At 32.6% G+C, this 25,140-nt stretch overlaps 9 protein-coding genes and 1 non-coding gene across 10 annotated transcripts; 5 read left to right on the top strand and 5 right to left on the bottom strand.

Annotated features, from left to right (window-relative positions):
- Positions 1 to 2,359: 2,359 nt before the first annotated feature.
- On the bottom strand, positions 2,360 to 3,229 carry TBLA0D03340 (uncharacterized protein; the record flags this gene model as incomplete). Its single annotated transcript, XM_004180305.1, has 1 exon — positions 2,360 to 3,229. One exon carries the CDS (start codon positions 3,227 to 3,229, stop codon positions 2,360 to 2,362), a length of 870 nt encoding a protein of 289 aa, XP_004180353.1.
- Positions 3,230 to 4,475: 1,246 nt separating this feature from the next.
- Positions 4,476 to 5,891, bottom strand: ERG9 (bifunctional farnesyl-diphosphate farnesyltransferase/squalene synthase; the record flags this gene model as incomplete). Its single annotated transcript, XM_004180304.1, has 1 exon — positions 4,476 to 5,891. One exon carries the CDS (start codon positions 5,889 to 5,891, stop codon positions 4,476 to 4,478), a length of 1,416 nt encoding a protein of 471 aa, XP_004180352.1.
- A 565-nt stretch (positions 5,892 to 6,456) lies between these two features.
- Positions 6,457 to 8,055, bottom strand: NDI1 (NADH-ubiquinone reductase (H(+)-translocating) NDI1; the record flags this gene model as incomplete). Its single annotated transcript, XM_004180303.1, has 1 exon — positions 6,457 to 8,055. One exon carries the CDS (start codon positions 8,053 to 8,055, stop codon positions 6,457 to 6,459), a length of 1,599 nt encoding a protein of 532 aa, XP_004180351.1.
- A 621-nt stretch (positions 8,056 to 8,676) lies between these two features.
- Positions 8,677 to 10,185, top strand: TBLA0D03310 (uncharacterized protein; the record flags this gene model as incomplete). The annotated part of the gene is made up of 1 exon (XM_004180302.1): positions 8,677 to 10,185. The coding sequence occupies one exon, from the start codon at positions 8,677 to 8,679 to the stop codon at positions 10,183 to 10,185; it is 1,509 nt and encodes a 502-aa protein (XP_004180350.1).
- A 369-nt stretch (positions 10,186 to 10,554) lies between these two features.
- TBLA0D03300 (uncharacterized protein) lies at positions 10,555 to 11,997 on the top strand (the record flags this gene model as incomplete). Its single annotated transcript, XM_004180301.1, has 1 exon — positions 10,555 to 11,997. The coding sequence occupies one exon, from the start codon at positions 10,555 to 10,557 to the stop codon at positions 11,995 to 11,997; it is 1,443 nt and encodes a 480-aa protein (XP_004180349.1).
- A 799-nt stretch (positions 11,998 to 12,796) lies between these two features.
- On the top strand, positions 12,797 to 13,999 carry TBLA0D03290 (alkene reductase; the record flags this gene model as incomplete). Its single annotated transcript, XM_004180300.1, has 1 exon — positions 12,797 to 13,999. One exon carries the CDS (start codon positions 12,797 to 12,799, stop codon positions 13,997 to 13,999), a length of 1,203 nt encoding a protein of 400 aa, XP_004180348.1.
- A 1,701-nt stretch (positions 14,000 to 15,700) lies between these two features.
- On the bottom strand, positions 15,701 to 15,773 carry TBLA0Dtrna3K. The gene has a single exon. It is a non-coding gene; the product is annotated as a tRNA-Lys (tRNA).
- A 1,786-nt stretch (positions 15,774 to 17,559) lies between these two features.
- On the top strand, positions 17,560 to 19,302 carry TBLA0D03280 (MFS transporter; the record flags this gene model as incomplete). Its single annotated transcript, XM_004180299.1, has 1 exon — positions 17,560 to 19,302. The coding sequence occupies one exon, from the start codon at positions 17,560 to 17,562 to the stop codon at positions 19,300 to 19,302; it is 1,743 nt and encodes a 580-aa protein (XP_004180347.1).
- Positions 19,303 to 20,545: 1,243 nt separating this feature from the next.
- On the top strand, positions 20,546 to 22,198 carry TBLA0D03270 (MFS transporter; the record flags this gene model as incomplete). The annotated part of the gene is made up of 1 exon (XM_004180298.1): positions 20,546 to 22,198. One exon carries the CDS (start codon positions 20,546 to 20,548, stop codon positions 22,196 to 22,198), a length of 1,653 nt encoding a protein of 550 aa, XP_004180346.1.
- A 384-nt stretch (positions 22,199 to 22,582) lies between these two features.
- Positions 22,583 to 24,889, bottom strand: FCP1 (protein serine/threonine phosphatase; the record flags this gene model as incomplete). Its single annotated transcript, XM_004180297.1, has 1 exon — positions 22,583 to 24,889. The coding sequence occupies one exon, from the start codon at positions 24,887 to 24,889 to the stop codon at positions 22,583 to 22,585; it is 2,307 nt and encodes a 768-aa protein (XP_004180345.1).
- Between the last annotated feature and the right edge of the window lie 251 nt (positions 24,890 to 25,140).

Raw genomic sequence — 25,140 nt, 5'->3', positions numbered from 1 at the left:
GATCTAAGGCGGAAATTACAAGCTTTGAAGAGGTACGGAATTGAAAAAGAAAGATATCATATGGAAAAAATAAAAAATTATGTGGCAGTATAACACTAATATGTAAGGGAAACAACCATTTGAAACACTTTGAGTAATATTCATTTCCTTGTCAACTTGGATTGTGAGGAATTATATCTTTGGTAAAGTACTAAATAAAAAATTCTCAATTGATCTCAATTTTTCAGAATTTATGAAAAAGGAAGGTTATCGTCAAAAATAAATTGAAATTATTGTAGTCTTTTTTTATTTAAAATAACATTAAATTTTCTAATATTATTATAAGAACAGTAGACCCCTGGTTCTAGCTGCTATTTAGAAGAGAATGAAAAATCTTCAGATAAAGCATTCTGAAGATATCATATATACAGCAAGCACTCTTTCATCTTTTAGATGCATATGAATTAAATTAAGATACAAAGAGCTGTAATAAAAGAGTAAATGAGAATTGTATTGATTAAAAAATGAAATTATAAATTAAGATTGTTTTTATCCATATAAATAGACATATTAGTAAAATGAATCATCAAATATAAGAAAGGGAAATAAGTATATAACTAAAATAGATAAATATATATTAAAACGTAAATTATTTAAGGGAAAACTTGACGTAGCATTTTAACAGGTACTACCTTTTCACAAACGTATTCAATACTTCTAATATTAAAATAGCCTCTTTCATCGAGGATATAGTCGATACAAAAGTGGTGGAAGAAGGCAGTCCTCTTAGCCAACACAGGAGTCTTTGGTGGTAACTCTTCGTTTCTATCAACAGATTTTAAAAAATGTGGTACAGCCATATTTGAATATTTTTAAACGCAAATGTTTGTTGATGTTATAATTACTGTTTTTCGATAACTATCGGATAAAATAAATATATGTAATATATTAATTGGTAGTTTACCTTAAATACAATGTCATAAGGCAAGGTACCTTTTAAGTTGAAGACGTAGTAAAATATATCTGAGCTTTTATATAAAAATAGCATTAGTTTCAAACTTCATTCAAACTCTTAAAACAGCAACTGTAAAAGTAAGATAAGAATAACATTTCTTAGCAATCTTTGTCATCATTTGCTAAATTCTCTTAATAATTTATTACTTTCTAGAAGTTGCTCAATAAAGGACTTCCTACACAAGGGTCATATAATTTAATATTTTTCTATCCTTCAAAAACAAAATTCTTGAGAATGCAGTTCATTATTTCGACTGTTAACTTCATTTTTACCTTATTATGGTTATTATTCTAATGAAGATAAACTTGACACAGATAATTGTATAGATTAGGTGATGTACCAAAATGGTGTGACTTAGGGATAGTCCAGTATTATAATTGAGGAAATTTAGTTAAATTAATCTTTAGCACCAGTTTTACATATAAGAATTAGCCGTTATTGTTTTATTTTTAGAAAATATGCCCTACGGACCGTTAGTTTATCTTGAAACCGCTTGTTAATATTACAACCTAATTATAATGCCGTTTAAATCAATAAAGCATAAAGAAGTAATTTTTTTTTTGATAGTATAGCTTTATAGAGTTTTAAGTATATAGTAACTGTAAGGTTTTCGATAAATATTCCAAATTATACTAATGAGTTGCAAAAATAGAATAAAAAAGCGTTGCACGACAGTTATCTGTCTGCATATGATATATTAACATTGAAAAATATTTCTCGTAAGAGTTTTGTTGCCGATACTGAGAAAACAAGATATATAATGCTAGTACCATAAAGGTCAAAACTATTATTGCCTAATACGTGCAGACCTCTAAGTAGATCTACATCAAAGCTCATCTCCAGATATTCCAGAGCATAGTAAACGATTATAAAGCTGCCATTAATTGTTAGTAAGAAAAATTGATTACGTGGACTTCCCCATTTTATAGATATTCACAGTAGGAAACTTCTAATGGTACATGTAGTCTTTTTTAAATTCGTATTAATATTAACTATCTGAATTAAGTTTCCTGGCTCCTTATTCTCCCCCTTAAAGAAACGCCCGAGGTTCCCTAAACTCCGCAAATTTGCCTGAATACAAAGCTTACCATTGTTTTCATACAACCCATAATGTATCGCACAGATTAATGGAGAAATTGTTCCGAAATGGTATAGTTATTTACTATTAAAGATATATATGGAGATAGTTAAAGGAAATTATTGTAGTTTTAAAATTTTTGAGAGAAGTCAATATTTTACTACTGATGGCATGACCGTAATAATAAAAATAATAGTAAGAGAAATAATTACCTGAAACTACTTTTCGTAGTTAGATTTTAAAATTAAACCATGTGACACTATTAGTAGATCAAAGTAGTCATCCGATTACTGCTTATCCCAGCCTAGTTTGATTGCTTCTTTGTAAGTAGGATAATCAGTATAACCTTTGTCTGCATCCGTGTAAAACGTTGATCTATCATAGCTATTCAAGGGTAATCCATTTTCTAAACGGTCAACTAAATCTGGATTAGAAATAAAATATCTACCGTATCCTAATAACGTGTTTGGTTGCTTTAAAAATTCCTTGGCAACTTCAGGGTGAATAGTCAAGTTACCAGTTCTAATGACAGTGCCTTTCCCAATTGAATAAATAAAATCGGTAGTGCCACCTACGTACGTTCCTGTCCCATCATCTACCCAGTTAGCAGTAACACCAGGCTCATAGATGTGAATAAAAGCTAGGCGTTTACCTTCTTGAGCTCTCTTTTCTAACTGAGCAAACACATAGGCATAATGAGCAAACACCGTTGGGTCCCAGCTACCAGACATACCACCACTATCAGTATATGGAGAAAATCTAATTCCTACTTTATCTTCACTAATAGCATCAACTAGAGCATCAACAACTTCTAAAATGATACGAGCTCTATTTTCAATAGATCCACCATATTCATCAGTTCTCTTGTTTGAGATTGGATCAAGAAATTGGTTCAACAAAAACCCATTGGCAGCATGGATTTCAACACCATCTGCACCACATTCAATAGCATTTTTTGCACCATTGACAAAATCTTGAATATATTGGTTTATGTCGTCCTTTGTCAATTGGTGTTGAACTAAACCAATCTTCTCCAATTCTTTTTTATTTCCCTCATCTATCCATGTGCCCGAAGAAACAACATTATATCTTAGCCCATCTCTTTTTATAGATGCTAGAGGAGCTCTTCTCCCCATTGCATATATTTGAACCCACATGTAAGATTTATACGAATGTACCTTATCAAAAATCTTTTTCCATTCAACCTTCTGTTCTTCACTCCAAATCCCTGGATCAGTGTCAACACCATCATCTTGGGCTGATGGGAAAGTAGCTTCTGAAATTAGTATTGTGCCTGGTCTCTGGGTCCTTTGGCCATAATATTCAGAAGCCTACTTCTTATTGGGGATATTACCTGGGTAATGAGATCTCTTTCTTGCCATTGGCGGTAACACCACACAGTTTAAAAGAGCTGTGTTACCCACCGAAATTGGCTTAAATAAGTCAGTATCTTTTAAAGGAATAGGTTTAAAATCATTCTTAGATGGCATTGTTGCCCTAGTCTTTTACGTTTTACAAGCGGGGATTATAGTGTAGTAGTATCTAATGAGTTAATGAAATACAAGGCCGCATTTTATATTTGAGAATCATAATGGAATTTGTTTAAAATGCGGCTGCTAGTGTTAAGTATAAACACCAGGTAGTCAGTCAATCCTATATATGTACTATAATGTAGCTTAAAGTCTTAGGGTCTATGGATTATATTCATTATATCAAGTATTCTTTTATTGGAGTCATATATATGGTTGTAAAACACAGTATCGGCTCCAGTTTCGGCATTTATCTCTTCTCTTCAGCAGTCGGCTCTTGTTCTTGGGACAAGTACATTTACCATTTCCTATTATCTATATATCCATTTATATAGTATAAACGATGCTGCTGATTAATATAAACCTCCCAATGGTAAATTTTGAGTTACATTTGGCAACAAATAATAGACAATCATTGGAACGATTGGAATAAATCACGTTTGTCTGATAATGTGAACCGTTTCTCCAATGCTTTATAGATAATTCAAGTCTAATAGACAGCTGGCAAACCCTTTAGCACAACTAAAAAGTAAAATATCATGAAGTTTTATTTAAATAATCAAACACATTTTTAGATTTTGTCTTGCTTTCTAGACATGTTACTGGTATATTTCTCAGTTATTTCCAGTAACTGAATTCTATCTTGTAAGACAAACTGATCTGAACAACGTGAAACAAACGCACATGCTCACACACTTAATAACAATGGTAATAGATTGGTAGGTATATAGTATTATATGAAATAAACAGGTAGATAAAATATTTAATTTTTTTTTGGACATTGTTATTTTGTTTATAAGTATATCTTAAAAAGTTTATAAATGCTTGGTTATCGTCTAAAGATTATTGTACTTTTAGTGGTGTTTCAATCGCTTCAAGAGTAAAAAACTTGTGGAGATGAAATGGCATCATCTAAAAGCATATGAGCTGGTGGTGTTGTTGAACAGAATTTTGCATATAAGACCCCACCAATAATACAAAGTATAATTGCTGTTGATAGGTTGAATATTGATTCTTCTTCTTTTATTTGAGCATAAATCTTATCATCCCAAACTTCTCTTGCTTTAGCTTTCAAATAGACTTTAGTTTCGTTTGGTTTGACACCCTTTGGTAATTGATCCTGGTACATCTCTTCTATAAATTGTTCGATTTTTGCTACTTGGATATTAATCTTTAGATAGTTTGGATCATCAACAGGTAATTTCTTTCTTATCTGACGAAGATAGTATTGGAAGATATCCACACATTCGCTTAATGATCTTGAATTTTGGATCAAATAAAGAGTAGTTCCCTTTCTAATCTTGACATTCTTGTATAATACATCCTTGTTATTGAATACCAAGGCTAGTGTAGCAATGGCCATCACTTGTGGGATGGAACAGAATTGAAAAGTAGATTGTTCATAAACTGAACTCAAATACATTAACACATCAGGGATATGAACTAATGCGTTCAACACTAAATCATTTATACATTCAAGACCCTTTTTTTCAACCTCTGGATCCCTAGACTTGTTATTGTAAAAATTAGATAATTGATCTGTATGTCTTGACCAAATTTCTTTTGGCCAGAAAGCTCTGCCATCTTCCAAATCTTCGGCATAATCTCTAATGATGTTAGTCTTTTGTAAGAAAAGACCCATACTTTCAAACCAACCATTTTTTTCACATTCAAGATATAAATCTTCACTAGCGAAATCAGCCAATACGATTAATCTTGTCAAACCGTCACCAACTAGGCCAGCAACGTAATGGCAATATAAATCATACTCCTTGATAGTTTCAATACCATTCTTTTGGAAATTTTCATCCATAATATACTTGGACATCCCGAACCCCATCTTTTTAGTGATATCCTTAATCACATTTTGGTAGCTTGCCTTCAAATTATGATATTCTTTTAAAATGACCGGAAATTCCACAAGGACAACGCGATCTTTGACGTCTTTGGAGTTGCCCTTATAGGACCAATCAGAAGTGTCTAATTTGCTATAGAAATCTTTCAATAATTTGATTTTTTCGTCTGTATCAATTGACATATCATCTTCGATGGTATCCAAAGCTCTCAAAATTAAATAAAATATGGCGATGGCTGATCTTAATTCAGGGTTTAATTCCATGATTACCGCGGCAAAGGATCTTGAAGTTAAGTTTAACAATTCATAGCATCTCTTCAAATTAGGATCAATAGAAGATTCAGATACTTTAAATAATGGTTTTTTAATGAATTTCAAAACCAAAGCGGCTCTTAATTCCAATGGATGGGTACATAATTGTAAGAATTTTGACATGGTAAATGTGTTTGGCAGGGTATGTAGTTATATCTATGGATGTATTGATTTTGCAATTGTGGAATGTAAATATAGTAGAATATTGAATATTGATAATAAAAAATAAAATAAAATAAAATAAAATAGAAAAGTAAATGTATAATGTATTTGTGAATCGTGAAAAATCGTATAATTTTTAATATGGATGAATATATTGAAAAAAAATAGTGAAATGGATATTTCCAATTGGGGACTCCTAAACGAGCTGTATTTTACCGGTGGAGAAAACCGAATTTCAAAAGAAAAGGGCGTTCGGGTGTCGTTTAAATACACAGGTTACCCGCGCAGAGGCTGGCCCGGCTAAACCATTTACTAAGTTGTGACGTGATAAAAAAAGGTGTCAATATAGAAGAATATATACAGTAGTAATACTAGTAAAAAAAAAATAACTGGAAGATAAATGACAAAGCCAGAAGAAATACGGGCAAGAAGACCATATATAAATAAATAAATAGAGTTGATAAATAAGAATGTATGGGCAAAGCGGGAATATTTAAATGAGGGGGTTCAAAGGCGAGAATTAGACCTACAAGCCCTTGAAGAAGTCTCTTTTGAAGAAGGACAATTTCAACCAGTCAGTGATGACCTTAAATCTTGATCTTGCAGAAAGAATCATCGCTAGGTATGTGACTCTCCAGATGTAGAAAGTGAAGGCACCACCACCTGTGTATATGGATTTACCACCCAAAACAATGTTTGCGATAGCTTTTTCAGCCCCCAAGTATGCCAAGGCACCTTGATGGTGATATTTGAAAGGTCTAAAAGAATTTTTCTTGAACAATTCAGTAGCAGTTGTGGTAGAGTCTGCAGAACCTTCTAATAGTTCAGTTTGGAATTCAGGTAAATGGGCGATTCTATCAAAGGATTGAGCCAAGTAGTCAGCTTGTTGGTGGGCAACTTGGGCGGTTGGAGGTAATCCGGAGAAAGCATTGTCACCAATGGCAAAGACGTTTCTTGTACCATTTACTTGTAAGAATTCATTGACAATCAAACCTCTTCTGGCATCTTTTTGTTCTGGTAATTTCTTGAATAAACTCGAGATGACAGGTCTGACTTTGTTACCAGTAGCCCAAATCAAAGTACCGTATGGAATTGTAGTTTCTTTAGTAGTACCATCCTCTAACTTGGTAGAGGCAACTAGATGATCGGCTTCCACTTTCGAGACAGCAGTTTTCAACCACAATTTCATTGAACTATCTTCCAAAACAGATTGAGCATAGGATGATAATTTTTTCTCAAACATGTTCAAAACTGAAGGTAAAGCTTCAACAAGATGGATTTGGACTTCTTGGGCCAAAGCTGGCAAGAATTTCTGCAAATCTTGGTGGACATAATCTTGTAATTCACCGGCAGTTTCCACACCGGTAGGACCACCACCAACAACAACAATAGATAACAATCTCTTTCTTTCTGGGTCACCCTTTGGTAATAAGTTTGCCATTTCTAAATTGGCGGCAAATCTTTCTCTGACTTTCAAAGAGTCTGGGATTTCCTTTAAGAAGTTACCATATTTTTCGACCCCTGGAATACCAAAAGTGTTTGGCTCAGCACCCACAGCGGAAACCAAATAATCATATTTCAATTCAGCAGCTTGATTGTGTTTGATGTTGGAATTAGATGCGGCTTCGTCTGTGTTTAAATGAGCTATGGAAGAGATGGATTTCAAAGTAACGGTATTACGTTCAGGATTGATCTCAGTGGCTTCAGATTCGTAGTATGAAACGTTACCTTTCTTCTTTAAAGCAAAATTGACCACTGGTTCAATGATGGATTTTTCCTCCACTGTCCCCACAGGGGTAGAAGGTAGCAATGGTGTAAACAAGAAGTAATTACGAGGAGAAACAATAGATACATTGTACTTCTTAGTATCGATTGCCTTAAGGAATGAGATGGCACCCCAACCAGACCCCAATATCACAATGTTAGGTTTACTATCCAAAGGTTCGATAATCTTGGTAGTACGGAACGAACTTGAACCAGTGGCAGAGGCACTAACATCACCAGTGACAGAAGCAGTGGCTGGGGCAGAACCACTATTACTGGAACTGGCTTTAGTAGCAGTGGAAGCCAGGCGGATAGCACGGTATGAGGCAGCACGAAGAGTAGGCGAATTTGTATGCAGCATTAGGAAATTAAATAAAAAAAAAATAGAACTTATGTGTTAGCAGACACACTAGAAGAATAATATATGTGATGTATAGACAGATAGATAGATACAGTAAGTATCCTTAGTGTGGTTTTGGCGGTGTTTTTCTTGTTGTAGGTGTTTTATCAATTGGTATTTATATTACCGTTGATTTGAAAACCCCTAGACTGTCTTGAATAATAAATAATGGGTATGTATGGATCGGAGCCGATATAAACCAGGGAGAAATCAAACAATAATGACAATAGTAGTAATAGAAATAAAATAGAAAAATTAAAAAACTAAAATAAAAAAAAATATGCATCGAGGAGCTGTCGGCGGGGTCGGGAAAGTGCTAGGGTTCCAACCCTGACGTAGCTTATCGTAACCCTGGGTTGTGCAACCCAGGTCTTGTTGTAGTGAAAAATAGGGTTGGATAATTATTAGGGTTGTTCTGTTCTAGGGTTTGTCCGTTTTGAAACCAGGGTTCTGGTAGGGTTACGCGATCTGGCGTATGTTGACACTTTGCCCAATGAGGCAGGCTGCTTTGTGGTCTCGCGTATATATAAGACGGGACATCAGCAGAGGTTCATTATCTCCGGTTCGAATAGCCCATCGAACATGGAGCACTTAGACACCACTAGGTACCGTAAGGACTGGAACGACCCTGAGTGGCAAAGCCCCACTAAAGCTGGTGGTAATACATATTTGAATTATGCATCTCCTCAAAGAAGTGGTTTTAATACATCACCTCAAAGGACAGTGTTTGGTGCTTCGCCCCAGAGAACTAATCCTCAGCCACATGTTTATACATCTCCGCAAAGAAATAATGTCTTTATGAATACTTCTCCTCAAAGAAATGATGCGTTTATAAATACTTCTCCTCAAAGATTAAATACTTTTATGAATGTATCTCCTCAGAGATCAAACGTGTTTGTGAATACGTCTCCTCAAAGGACTAGTTTTAATCCAAATAGCAATAGGCCAAACTTGAATTGGTCTACTGTCGAAAGTATACTTCCTCCAAATCCAATGGTTAATAGTCCATCGAAGTATAACAATAATAATAACAACAATAACAACAACAACAACAACAACAATAACAACAATAATAACAATAATAACCGTACTAGTCCGTACAAAAACAATTCTAATACCACTAACTCAAACAACAAATATTATAACAAGCTTAACCAATCGAATAGTTATTTGATCAACAACAATAATAATAATAACTCTTCGAATAATCGTCACAGTTCACCCACGAAAAATAGCAACAATAATAACAATAATAATAACAATAATAAACAGAAACAGCTCAAATTGAAGGAGATTTACGATGAAAACTCTTTGCCGGTGATGAATAGGATGTATATAGAACAATCGATTAGATCTAAGTACTTTAATAATTCGATCGATTTGAATCAATTCTTTAATGATTCCACGACAAATACAAACTCAAGTAATAACTCTAGTATGAATAAATTGAAGCCGATAATAAACACCTTACCAAAACATTTGAAAAATGTCTCAAGAAAGAAATACAAATTGATCATTCCATTGAGAAAACTACAGCAAGATTCAAAAGGTGATAATAAAACAATAAATGAATTGATGGCCACTCGTAATGACTCTAATGATCAAATTATTCAATCTTTTGGTAAACCAAATTTGAAAATTAGTGATTTGACCAAAGATGAAGATAAATTAATCTTGAAAAATTATTTACTTAATACCATTAAAATTGTTAATCCAATCCATAGAAAACTGATAAATTCAAATCCACATCTTCAAATCAATCCAGCCACTACAACTGCTCAAACACCAGCATCGACAACTGCCACTGCAACAACTGCCAATACGGCTTCGAATCTAATTCAAAATAGTTTTGATCTAAGTTTTGACGGCAAGGCATTAGATCGAAGCGATATCCTAAGAATGGTCGATTCATTCAGTGTAGCTTTTTCAGATGAAGAAAATGATAATGAAATCAATATAGATAAAAACAAGGATAAGGAAAAGGAAAAGGATCCAAACACAACTACAACTATGAACAAAAAATCAATGCTCAGATTCAATCCTCATTCAAGAAATATCTTGCCTGCAGAAATGACAAGTAGCGCCTTTTAACATATATACAGATACTTTTTTTTATATATATATCTACCCTAGCCCCTAGTATATTTTTATAAAACTGTTATACTTTGTAAAGATATTCGAGTTTTAAAAACTGAATTTTTACTTGAGAACCATTCTTTCTTTTTCCTTTATTTCTAAGAAAAAATTTTTGGCTCATCAATTTTTTTTTGCTTTCCCCTTTTTTTTTTTATTTTACCCCGGATAATTTTTTTAAGGGTAAATCTCCGTCCTATAAATATATATAGATACGATACTCTCTTACATTCTTTTATCAAGTCATATTCTCATCCATATGTGTGGTAGATCCAGACGTCAAACAAAGCTCAGATTAATAAGACGAAGAAATGCATATATTCAATCATGACGAAAAAAGAGATTTTATTACTACAAAACAAATCAGCCGGAGAATTAAGCCAAGATGAAATCCGTAAGCAAAGAGAAATATTTAAAAGTAAGAAAAGGGAAAAAAAATTAATCCAAGGAGAAGATCCCGATCATCCCATCGAATTATCCTTCATCAAACGACCTATCTTATATTTACCACATCATGGTCATAGTAATAGGAAGGGATTTAAATTCTCTTTGATGACTTATAATTGTCTTGCTCAAGCGATGATTAGAAGGGAAGTCTTTAGTGATAGTGGTCCTGCGTTGAAGTGGTTTAGAAGATCAAAAGTGTTGATGAACGAGATCACTTATTATAATCCAGATATATTATGTCTACAAGAAATTGATGATTTCCAATATGAAAATTTTTGGAAAGATCAGTTAGAATCGAATTTGAATATGAATACTTTCTATTACAAGCAAAAGATTAAACACCATGGTGTTTTAATTGCATGGAAAAAATCAATTTTCAAACAAGTGGATCATATGGTTGTAGATTTCGATGATGTAAAGACTTCAAATATTGCCAGGAGAACGATTACAAGAAACATTGCAATGTATGTTGCTTTGAAATTCAACGATGAATTTATTACGAAAAATTTTCCTAATTTATTACATTCGTTTGATCAAAATGATATTGGTTTCATCATTTCAACTACTCATTTATTTTGGCATCCCTTTGGAACATTTGAAAGAACAAGGCAATGTTATATATTATTGGAAAAAATGAAAAAATTTATTGATATATTGAATGTTAAAGATCATTTGAAAACACATTGGTATCCTTTCATTTGTGGTGATTTCAATTCAACTCCAAGAGATGCGCCTTATTTATCAATGACTTCAAAACCCATCGAATATACAGGGAGAGAGAAAAAAGTTATTGAATGTAGCACCGCCTATAAATTTTCCAAGAGGCGTAATGGAGAAATAGGGGATAGTGATGAAGAGGAAGAGAAAAAATTGATAAATCAGCCAAAAGATATGGTACCTGATTCTTTTACCCCAACTATAGAACAGGCAAAATTAGTACACCAACTGCAATCATTACACAATCAACTTGCTTTAAGGGCAACCTCTCTCTATGGTCTTGCTTATAAAATTGTAGACCCAAGCAATGTAAACATTAATAATGATCGTGGTGAGCCTGAGTTTACAAGTTGGGCAAAAAGCTGGCATGGTGTATTGGATTATATTATGTATGTTGATAATTGGGATATCAATGAACCACCATCAGAAATTGGTGAATCATTGGAAGAATTCGAAAAAAATAATCAATTACTCATTAAAGGTTTATTAAAGATGCCTCTAAATAAAGACATGCCATTTCATACTCAACCTTTCGAAAGAGAATATCCAAGTGATCATATATCTATTCTTTGTGAAATGGAGATATTAGATAGTCGTTTACAATAAACTCTTTCATTGCATATACTTTATATTTTTTTTATTATAAAAAAAATATTATTTCATTAGTAGTGCTATTGTTAGTTTATTATGCAATAATTATGATAACATGTTATTAGAAGTTCGGCACAAGCCGTAACTAATACTACTCTCAAAATTGCTCTCTCTCAAGCATTTTTTTTTCTTCTTTCTGTTGGTTGGACTAGTAAAGTAACAAGTTATTATTTACTATATAACCTTTTATTTTAATTAATCTTAGTCAATCTACAATTACAAGACACCCTATTAACTTGATATCTTAACAAACGGCTGATTTCTAAGCCTAATGCAACTTGAAATATGGGGGGTGACTGATAGGATATGGACCGACTTTCCACTGAATATTTAGCAAGTAATATAATCATATTTCTTGAAACAAAAGCCAAGTCTCCAGCAGTCATATTTGTCATCCGGAATTCTAACCGAATTCTGTGTACCGAGTTCCGTTGATTAAAAATCACAGGAAACCTTGATCGGGATAGATCTGGAGACTGCTAATGGCGCTAAGAGTTATTCTGTAACTGTGGGGTCTAAATTTACTGCGGGAGATTCTGTGTTGTTCTTGATAAAATAGACTAGAAGTTTAATGTTATTATATTACAAGTAATTAACATGAAAATTTAATGTATATAAGCATGAGCACCAAGGGTAGAATATGTTCAAACAATGTTTCTTTCTTTTATATATTAGATCTAAAAAATACCATCAATTGATACATCTTTTACTAGTGTATTAGATACATAAAAAAAATAGCAAACTAATTAATAAAATGCCCTTCAATACTGAATCCAAGCCTGTTGCTTTAAAAGATACTGATTTATTCAAACCTCTTAAAGTCGGGAATACTACCGTTTTAAATCGTGTTGTCTTACCCCCTCTAACTAGAATGAGAGCTCATTATCCTGGTAATGTGCCAAATAGAGATTGGACTTTAGAGTATTACGATCAACGTTCTAAAAGGCCAGGTACCATGTTAATCACTGAAGGTGTTTTTCCATCTGCCAAAGCTGGTGGTTATGATAATGCTCCTGGTATTTGGACTGAAGAACAAATGGTGGAATGGAAGAAAATCTTTGACAAGATTCATGAAAACGAGTCCTTTGTTTGGCCACAATTATGGGTTTTAGGTAGAGAAGCTGATCCTCTTTCTTTAGCCAGAGATGGTTTAAGATATGATTCTGCTTCCGATAATGTTTGGAGAACCAAAGAAGCTGAAGAAGAAGCTAAAAAAGCTGGCATTGAACAACATGGTATCACTAAGGATGAAATTAAGCAATATATCAAAGATTATGTTCAAGGTGCTAGGAATTCCATCAAATGTGGTGCAGATGGTATTGAAATTCATGCTGCTAATGGTTATTTGTTAAATCAATTCCTCGACCCAGTTTCCAACAAGAGAACTGATGAATATGGCGGGTCTATTAAAAATAGAGCTTGTTTCACTTTAGAAGTTGTTGACGCTCTAGTTGATGCTATTGGTGAGGATAAAGTTGGTATCAGATTGGCTCCATATAACACCAATGGTGATATGTCTGGTAGTTGGGATCCAACTGTGTTTGCTCATTATGCTTACGTTTTGGGTAAATTGGAAAAGAGAGCACAAGCTGGTAAACGTTTGGCTTTCGTCCATATCTTCGAACCTCGTGTTTCTAATCCATGGGATAATGAAGGTGATGGTGCTTATAATGGTGGTACTACTGATTACGTTTACTCAATTTGGAAGGGTGTTGTAATCAGAACTGGTAATTTGGCAATTCACCCTGAAATTGCCAAGGAATTTTTAAAGCAACCAAACACTTTATTAGGATACGGTAGATATTTTATTTCTAACCCAGATTTAGTTGATCGTTTAGAAAAAGGGTTGCCATTGAACTTATATGATAGACCAAGATTTTATGCTATGCCTGATAAAGGTTACATTGATTATCCAACTTATGATGAAGCCATTAAAATGGGATGGGGTGAAAAATAAATACCTGATAGATATTTTAAGATTTTTACAAATAAATAAATAAATAAATAATTGAAAACTTCAAAAAAACTAATTTTTCAAATTATATTAAAATGCTAAATTTTATACAAATTGTAAATAAATACATTAGTTGAAGATAGGAATTGCTAGATATTCATGGTCTCTATAGATACAACAGTAGATATACTGGTTTAGGGTAAAATATAGTTTAACGTGAATATATGTTGCTAATAAAACCCCAATTGGAAAATTCATTGTCACCAAAATGAGTATATCATTAAACTACTATAAGATAAGTATAATTGTCAGACATCATTTGCAAGGCTAATTATATAATAGATTTTTTACCTACAGATGATTTGACCTCTCTTATCTAAACTAAAATGTATAAACTTCCAGTGCTTTACTCGATATATATTTTTTATACTTTATGTAGTCTTATATAATTTTTATTCCTGCTTAGAAGGGTAAAAAGTTGCTATAAGTAGAACTATTTATTAAAACAGAACAATTTTCTAAAGTATGACTAAAAATAACACCACTACAAAAGATTCAAATGTTGTACAAATATTTTGATAAAAACAATATTTGTTGGGTTTTAAACACTAAGCACTAACTGATACTTTTATACAATCTACAGTCCTCGACATATAAATAGATTCGGTTTTTTAGAAGTATTTATAAACAGATACCATGTAATAATATGAGCACTCTTATAAAAACCCACTTAGAATCCTAGCTTCTTTTGCATACAATTCATATTTTTAAATTCTAGAGAATATTCACACCTTTGTCGCATTTTCATAACAGCTTTTATTATCTAATATGTGGCGCGGTTATATTCATAACGCATGAACTCGAACAGTTCTCGAAATGAGACTCACGGCAACTAATAACGTAAACACGTATATAGAAGAGTAGAACAGATAAAAGAATATGTAATAAATATTCTCAATTGGCAATTTGAAGAGAATATTATATATTATTACGGTGGTTTAAATAATTACAGATAACTCTTCCATTTATCGGGCCATATGTACCAGGAACCCCCATACTAATGCATCGCGGTATGCAGTAGGAGGAATTGTAATACAATTGAATTAAGTGGGCGTAGAAAAATATGTTAATTATCATAAATTCCTTTCTTAATGATAGATCAACCTTTTTAACATAAGACGGAGTATCTATTTGTATGGCGCTGTTCCTATTTTCTTGAACATTGAAAAATATAACTTTGATACAAAAATCTTCTAAAAGAGAGTGTACCAATTCTAATCTTAAATTTTTCTAAATTATCATCAAAATTAGTGATTATACAAGAGAAAAAATATCTTGTCACATATTCTAAGAATATGTATCACGTGATTTCAAGGATTAATAATTATGTATATATTTATTTAGGTCAGACATGAATCACGTGACACAAAAACAAACATAGAACAAGAACTCGAGAATGTGAATATAAAAAGGAACAATCTTACATGAAGAACAAATGAAGAAAGCAACGAACGAAGAAAGCAACGAGCGGGTTGAGTTTCTAAGTCTAGAGAAAAATAATTAATATCTTAATCACCATACATACACAGTTAGATAAATAGAATCTTTATACCAAGTATAATATAGTTGAACTCCGGACTTGCTGCCATAGAACAATACGTGGCAATATCTAAAAAAATACTACTAGAATCTAACAAAAAGTTAAGCCCTGTAGGGGGATCGAACCCCTAACCTTGTGATTAAGAGTCACACGCGCTACCGATTGCGCCAACAAGGCCTGTTTTGTTATTTTCTGAGAAAAATAAATGAGAAAATAAATTATAGCGGCACACTAAATAGTAACCAAACGCTTAAAACTACAAGACTTTGGTAGCTCTTTTGAAAAAAGGTGGTTCCGGACTGAACAATATACTGATGTCTGCTTTTCTAAGAAGGACTTAATGCTAAGAGTAATCCTTGTGCGACAGTAGAATAATTCAGAACATGATCAGTTACGTCGTACTTGATCTAAGGCAGCTATTAATGCAGTTACAATCAATACATTCTACTGGGATTCAAGAGAGTTAGACATTGTTATACAGTGTTTAAGATGTAAAGACGATTACTTTATTTAGAAATATATAGTAAATACTATAACTAAAATGAATATATTTCTTAAATAGTGTTTTTCGATATAAACAGAAAAACACATTTTAAACAATAAGTCACGTGATAAAAAGTATTTTACCACTTAATAGAAAGTGATATAATCATAGTCCAGCAATAGACTCTAAAAATCTAAGCTATTTGGTGAATGAAGGAAAAATTTATACTATACTTGAACTAAAGATCAAAAATACACATTCATTAATTATCAAACTTTTGTTGAAGAGCCAGTAATGCTGTATACCAAACTAGGGTTATGGACTTGTGGCTCAAAGGTTGAAAAGTGCATATTTGTACCAGTCAGGGATACCTGGAGATGTACTTGGGATGCAGGGTAGTATAGAATAATTCTCAATGACAAACTGTCACTTTAACAGGACGCATTTAAAACGTATTAATTGGATTCACATACTCTGAAAATAAGACTTCAACGTAGTATAGAGATATCTGGATAATAGATTTGCAGATGTCTATAATCCCGATTTTTATTAGCTTGAGAATTACAGACTTATAAACCTATTTAACTACCAATACTTTCTTAAGGTATGGATTTTGATAGTTAAAGGAATGCTTATCAATATATATTAACATGCTCATATCTAAACTTCTTACCACTCTATTATAATTTGTAGTAATTTTGAGATAAACAAAACTATAGTATTTGTTTTACCAATATTGTGTAAAATTAATAATTTACTGTTACCCTGTAATAAATATGTAAAATTGTTAGTTGAAAACTATTAACGTTAATAATATCTCAATTTGATTATAAGAATGTAAATCCTTCAAGCACAAATAAATTCCCTGAAGTTGCTGTTCTATATAAGCAACAAGTGAAATCAAGCACTAATTTATTTTTTTCATTCAAGTTAATGTGTGCATTAAAATTCAAAATATCTTGCTTACTATTCTCGTAGATCATTATTTTTCCCGTGAATGCCTTAAAGAACCCAAAATGGTTGCTATGGTATTGTAAGAAAAACTCTTCGCCTAACATTAGTAATATTCGTCATTTGTATCTCTTTTTTCCCAAAAACTTTTCATCTTTATTTCATAATAGGAAAATTGATGCGCCCACTCCGATGAAATACTAGTATTGGAAAAGAGAATGTACAAGGCACTGCGCTTATATCTCAAGGTTGAAAAGCTAATAAAAGAGGCCCCTCACTATTATAAGCACGTAAATATAATCTCTAATTCTCATTAAGTAGTGGTTGACGCGTTTATCTTGCATATGCTAGGCAGTAGTTTGTGAATCTTTGAGCTATTTTTTTTAGAATTTTTTGAAAAAAAATAGTAAAATACTAATATATAAAAGCAACCTTTGAATAGTTGTAAATATTTATTGAAGTAATTCTACTTTTAGAATTATGTAACAGTTATTCGCAGGACCATCCAGTAATATAAAGCTAATTAAAATGTCGGAACAAAATATTAATCAGAATCTTCAAAAAGAAAATACTCAGATAAGTATAATATCATTATCCACTGCTGAAACATTAGATATAGATGCTACCCCAGAAAGTAAAGAAAGGAAAGACTATTTTCAGTTAAAAAAAAATTATTCACAGGATTCACAGACGAATACGAGTATGAATGAGGTAATAGGCTCTATTTCTTCAGTCTCAAATGACTCTGATATAAACTCAGAAAATCTTCAATCAGAAAATAAAGTGTTATCTCCAAAATATTTTAAAAATAGAACACATGAATATTTATTTATAATATCATGTATGGTTAGTCAATTTATGAGCCAAGCTGGTTTAACACAAGCATTATCTATTATGAATATTTTAGCTGAAGAACTTAATGCAGAAAAATCCAGACAAGCATGGCTAATGGCTTCATTTACATTATCTATGGGTTCATTCATATTAGTAAGTGGGAGATTAGGTGATATCTATGGTTTAAAGAAGGTCTTGCTTGGTGGTTATGCAATTTTAACTATTTGGTCTTTAATATGTGGATTTTCTTCTTATTCACATAACGACGCATTTTTTATCACCTCAAGAGCATTTCAGGGTCTTGGATTAGCTTTTGTATTACCTAATTCATTAGGATTAATTGGAGTTATTTATGAGCCAGGTTCAATGAAAAAAAATATGATAATTGGTACACTAGGTGCAATGTCCCCAATTGGAGCAACATTAGGAGGGTTATTTGCTGGAATTATTGGAACTAAGGATCCCAAACAATGGCCTTGGAGTTTTTATTCCTTCGGAATTGTTTCGTTTTGTAATATGATTCTAAGCTGGTATTCTATTCCAAATAATATTCCAACAAATATATACAATCTTTCTATGGATTGGATTGGAGCAATTCTAGGGATTTTTGGCTTATTAATATTAAATTTTGTCTTCAATCAAGCACCAATAGTTGGATGGCAAAGTGCTTACATTATTGTCCTTTTGGTTTTATCATTTTGTGCGTTGGTTATATTTGTAGTTTATGAAGTAAAGTATGCAAAAACACCTTTAATTCCAAAAGCTATATCTTCAAATCGTGGTATGTTAATGATTCTATTTGCCTTATTTTGTGGATGGGGTGCATTCGGAACTTGGACATTCTATTATTTCTCATTCGTTTTAAATGTTAGAGGATATACTGCTGCTTGGGCGGGAGGCTCATACTTCATTTTTATTGTCTCCGGATGTGCCATTGCTACATTATGCGGATTCATGATGAAGAAAGTCCCACCTTCAGTTATCCTGTACATTTCCATGATTGGGTTTATGGGGGGATGCGTTATGCTCACTGTCACACCAATTCACCAATCATATTTCCAAAATATTCTCGGGATTATGTTTGTTCTTCCAATTGGCATTGATCTCTCTTTCCCAGCTGCATCAATCATCCTAAGCGATGCATTACCTATTCAATACCAAGGTATGGCTGGATCCTTAGTTTATACGATTACTAACTATTCTACATCTATTTGCTTGGGTATGGCTGGATCAGTAGAAGCGTATCACAATGATAATGGCCAGAATATTCTGAAAGGGTATCGTAATGCCATGATATTTGCCGATGCTTTAGCAGGTCTAGGCATAATTGTAAGTGGCATCTATATGGTTATTAATTTAATTACTATAAGAGAGAACTCTAAAAGTACAAACAAACCAAAACATCTAGAAACCTATTCAACTGATGCTGAATGTTAATATATTTTTTCCCTTAATATCTTATTGGGTAAGTTTGAATCTGAAATTATTTTCTATAAATATTCTACTAGGTGTTCATTATATGTATATAACGACTTCCGTTTTGAGGTCATATAGAGCAAGCATTTATAGACTGTTTAGACTACTGTTTAGACTAATTAATTCAACTAAAAAATCGGGGTTTAATAAAAGTAACTATGAATCTGAAATTAAAATAACTTACTTTTTTAGGAACACGTCAATAAAAAAAGGCTGCATTAACCGTACAGTTATTTTTTCACTATGTCTCCAGATACCATATTAGGATAAAACATTCTTGGTACTTGAAATTCATGACGCGTAAAAAATAAACACGTAAATACTGGTCTGTATCGATGTCTATGTTAGTAAAACTTGCTGATAACAATTCCAATCAAATGCTCGCCACCAAGAGTGTGGCTGCACCTCCTCACATTCTTGCGCCGCAACAATTATTGGCTTAACGAAGTAAATGCCTGTTTTTTAAAGGATTACTAGAAGATAAATCAAATTACTAAGAAACAGCAGCAAATCACCTTGAGGAAGACGCGTCTACACTTGAAAAGTCCGTAGTGGTAGGCAACTAACTACCCATAAATATTGTGTGCCTTTGTTCAAGGCAAATTCTCCTCTTTTATTTTGGTAAGAATTCCTCTCAGAGATGAGGGGCCTATATCTAGCATTTTCTGTTTCAGTGTTAGTCCACGGAAATAATCAAAAATCCACGGAAATTAAGAGAGTATTATTCAAAAGATGACAGTAATAATATCTATTGGAAGCTTACGTAGCCAGCCAAGGTACGAAGCTTATATGCTCAGATTATCAAATCGTTAGCAAACAATCTTAATAACTTGAAATTTAGATAATTAACTAATTAAATAATATTTATAAAAAAATCGAACGAGTGTAGTAAAATGATTTTCAAAATAATTAAATAATTGAATATATAAGGGGAAGAAGTAAAGCTGAATTAATGATGAGATAAATGTTGAACTACTTATGTTTCCCCTTACATTTTTTTATATCATAAAAACTATTCATAAATCTGTATAAACTAGACTTTTTATAATTAAAACAATTTATTTTTAATAAAAATGAGGATCCTTAATAAAATAAAACAGCAAAGTATCTTGAGTAAGACAAGTGACAAAACAAATGAGTTTGAGGATCAAAAAAAAAGCAAGTTACCTTTAATACAAGTTTGATTAGTTCTCAATGCATTGAAATGTTTTCTATGGAAGAAAATCCATCTGATAATACAATAAATGAGATCAATTATACTAATAATGAAGATTGCAAAAATCCGGAACAACAAAGTTTAAAAAATATAGACTCAAGATCATCACTAAATTCTTCTCTTACACAAGTTCTATCAACTGATACCGCCGATAATGACGAATCCTCAAGCTATCAAAATCCTGATTATTTTAAAAATAAATATCAAGAATTTGGATTTATCTTCTCAGGAATGATAGGTCAGCTGCTAAGTCAAGCTGGTTTAACACAGACTTTATCCATAATGAATGTATTAGCTAAAGAACTAGATTCTACTAGCTCGAGGCAAGCATGGTTGATGTCCTCTTTCCCATTAGCACTAGGGTCTTTTATTTTAGTAAGTGGTAGACTAGGGGACATATATGGATTAAAAAAAATTTTACTAGGAGGTTATATTATTACAACTGTATGGTCAATTATATGTGGGCTATCTTCTTACGCACATAACGATGCTTTTTTTATTACAGCCAGAGCTTTCCAAGGTCTAGGCTTAGCATTTGCATTACCAAACATGATTGGTTTGATTGGAACAATTTATAGACCTGGATGTTTCAGAAAAAATATGATTATAAGTATAATTGGAGCAATGTCTCCAACAGGTGCTACTTTAGGGGGGTTGTTTGCAGGTCTTACGGTGAAGTATGATAAAAGCAATTGGCCTTGGAGTTTTTATGCTTTTGGATTAATTTCATTTGTAAATTTGATTATATCCTGGTATTGTATCCCAAATAGTATCCCAACTAATATTCATGGCCTAAAAATGGATTGGCTTGGATCTGTGCTAGGTGTTTTTGGATTAATTATTTTAAATTTTGTTTTTAACCAAGCACCAATAGTTGGATGGCAAAGTGCTTACATTATTGTCCTTTTGGTTTTATCATTTTGTGCGTTGGTTATATTTGTAGTTTATGAAGTAAAGTATGCAAAAACACCTTTAATTCCAAAAGCTATATCTTCAAATCGTGGTATGTTAATGATTCTATTTTCTTTGTTCTGTGGTTGGGGTTCATTCGGTATTTGGACATTTTATTATTTTTCGTTTGAATTGAATTTGAGACACTATAGTCCACTTTGGGCAGGGTCATCTTATTTTATTTTCGTTATTTCTGGCTCAACTGTGGCAATAGTCTGTGGGTTGACCATTAAAAAAATCAAACCTTCTGTTTTGTTTTGTTGTTCAATGATGGGATTCTTAGGTGGTAATATTATATTTGCTGCTACTCCAGTTAACCAAACTTTTTTCAGAAATATGCTAGGCTGTATGTTTTTATTACCATTAGGTATGGACTTCTCCTTTCCTGCATCTTCTATCATTTTAAGTGATTCATTACCAATGCAATATCAGGGTATGGCTGGTTCGTTAGTTAATACCGTTATTAATTATTCTACTTCAATTTGCTTAGGTATGGCTGGTACTGTTGAAATGAAGCATAATTCTCATGGTAAAGATTTGTTAAACGGCTACAGAGCTGCCATTTACTTTGCCATCGGTTTAGCCGGGCTTGCAGTCTGCGTCAGTGGCGGTTATATGATTGAATGCCTTTGGAAAGATAGAGTATTATCATTAGAGGAGAATAAGCAGACAGACATTGAGTCAAGCTAATATTAGTTTTCTTTCTTCACTAGACAATTCATCATTCAGTTTTCTATTCTTTAGGGAAATACTTACTCCTAAAATTTAATTATACCTACGATTTTTATAATACATTTTTTCTTTATACACATAGTTTTCTTTATTTTGCTAAAAAAAAATAAATAGTTCTTTAATGAATATTGTAATCTAGGTATATATTATAATTGAGTATATATAATGAAGGGAAGTCAAATTTATAAAGTGCATTGAAATAATGTTACAAAGCGTTAAAAAATCGCAAGAAAAAAAATGTAAATACAATAAAGAAAGAACAAAAATTCAGAAAAACCAAAACTAATAAGTACTATTTATTAAAACGTCAAGTAATTAACTAAAGTTAATGCTGCTATTATCTTAATTGTTTTTATCCCCTTCATCATCATCATCAAAATCATCCAAAGCATTCAACAGTTCTTCTTCCAAGTCTGTGTCTTCCTGCTCTTCGTTCTTTTTAACTTCAGATTCACTTTCATCCAAAATTTTTAATTTTTTATTATTTCTCATTTGATCTGTCGATTCTTCCTTAAATGACCTCTTACCATCTGATAAGTTTGGCTCGTAATCTTCTTCATTTTTCTCAGTGTCAGATTCAATGCTAGAGTCTGAATCTGATATTGGAATATCATCATCGTCGTCATTTAGCCAAGAAGTGCCACTTGCAAATAAATCAATCGCAGGATCTCTCGTGTTTAAAGCTTCAAACTGTGCCTCAGTTTCCATTTCACGTTTTTCTAATAGTTCATTCTTAAGTTCTAATTTTTTCTTAAATTCTTCTAGTTCTTCTTCTGATGCAGGTTGTTCTATGATTAATTCGTATGGTTTCTCGGGCATTCTTTTCCAAGAGACAAGACATTCAAATATCCAGTCTGGATGGACAACCTTAATTTCAGGGTTAAATGCCTTTGCCAAACGAGCCTTATATGTACCAGCAGTTTTCGTGATTACATGAGTCGTATTCTCATCGATATCTGCAGTTGAATTTGCACCAAACATATTAGTCCACAATACAATATCTGCCCTTCTAATGTCGGTTCCCAAAGGAATTAAACCTGAAAACACAAAATTATAACCACTAAAAACAGAAAATTTCAGGCGAGGCATTAATGTTTGAATGCTCACAGATTCATTTTTATCTTCATCTAATTGTTCATAAAACGTGTCATGGACCTCAGTTAGAATATCTTTGAGATAAAATAGCTCATCATCATCATCAATTAGTAGTCTTTGGTTTTGTCTATGTCTTTGCAATGTTGCTAATGGTCTATTTTGTTGTTGTACTTCTAAAGAAGCTGAAAATTCAATCTTTTTGGACAGTTCATTATTGCTAGACTCATCTGAAATACTTTTCCGCTTTGGCATTTCATCTTTAATTAGCTTTTTTTCCTGTCTTCTAACTTCTTCATCTATCTTTTTTTGTAATTTCTTTTCGGTGTCCATTATATCTGTTAATAATTCTTCCGTTTTATCTTTCTCATGAACACTTAGAGTAGAATCAGACTTGTCATCCTCACTATTTAAAGTTTCATTAGTATTTTTCTTTTTATGAGATCGTATACCTAATTGTAGCATTGTGCTCTGTTGTCTTGGTAAGAAATTTGAATTAATATCACCGATGCCAACGAAGAAATTGTATGGAATAACTTTTATCAGATTATTACACCAGTTCCAAACATCACCTCTATCATCAATAATGATGACCATTGATTGGTCTGTTGGAAATAAGCGTTCTAAAGATTTTTGAGTCAAAGAGCCATTTTCATCACGAGAAAGAATTCTACTTCCAAATAGGGAGCCATCCGGGTCAATAATTTTGGCAATTTCTAAAGCATAAGCTCGTGTAGCCATGGTGTAAATGTGCATTTCATATAAAGGGGCGATTTTAGCAAAAAATTCTTTTAAGCCTGGTCTAACTTTAACGTAATACCAACATTTTCTAACTGGCGGCCTTGGGCCCATGTAAGAAGGTGGTAAAATTGGTTCTTCATCTAAGGAAAAAGATCTAACATCTTTTAATGTTTCATAATTTGGATTTTTAGGATCGTTTTTCCACTCTCCAATTGTTGGATCGACACCACAGTGGATCACGGTTTGATCCAAGTCTACCACAAGGATTAATTTTTTTATTTTTTTCAATCTGCTCATACTGGATTGGTCAATATCTCGTGCTTCCTTTCGGCTAATTTTTAAATTTGTATCTGTATGTGATATTGATAAGCTTGCATCCATTATGTCAGAATCATCAACTTCTTTGCCGCATTGGGTACATATTCCCGCATATACAATATCATGGTTACAAGGTCTCTTAATGTCACAGAGTAATTGATTTTCAGATATAATTTCATCTCCCTTATCTACATTCCAGCCAATTAGATCACCTTCAAAAGGGGATTCAAAAAATTCTATGGATTCTCTAATACTTTTCTTTTGATGACTAGCATTGTTGCCATTTTCGTTACTATCAGAATTGTTCCCACTTAGGTCGCTGGAGTTCTCTGAGGTTGGATCATTATTATCTGGAGACTGAGCGATCTCAACCATATACCAAAATTTATAAGCAAATAATCGTTGACCTTTTTCTACATGTGAACCAATGGGGGTGATAAGCTGATCAATAGTAATTGGAAAAGGCAAGTCAGCAGGCGATAAGACCGGAGTAGACATTGCTTTTATGTTTTATTTATGCAACTTTCTTGATATGTTTAAAACACAATTCTTATACTTCGAAATGATCTATCTAGAAATTACTTTCAATAAACTGTTCAGCTTCTGTTCATTGTTTATTTTAAATATTTATTACATTTTTTTTGGTATTCCGCATTTTCGATTTTCGGTCCCCTCTCGGGAAAGGCCGATCCAGTTTCCTGAAAGTTTTAGTGGAGATGAGAATAGGTTGACGTTTAGGTCTTGAAGTA

The sequence above is a fragment of the Henningerozyma blattae genome, chromosome 4 (assembly GCF_000315915.1).
Source record: "Henningerozyma blattae CBS 6284 chromosome 4, complete genome".
Classification (NCBI taxonomy): domain Eukaryota; kingdom Fungi; phylum Ascomycota; class Saccharomycetes; order Saccharomycetales; family Saccharomycetaceae; genus Henningerozyma; species Henningerozyma blattae.
The sequence above is the reverse complement of the archived record's forward strand: the minus strand, read 5'-3'. Positions and strand labels throughout refer to the sequence as shown.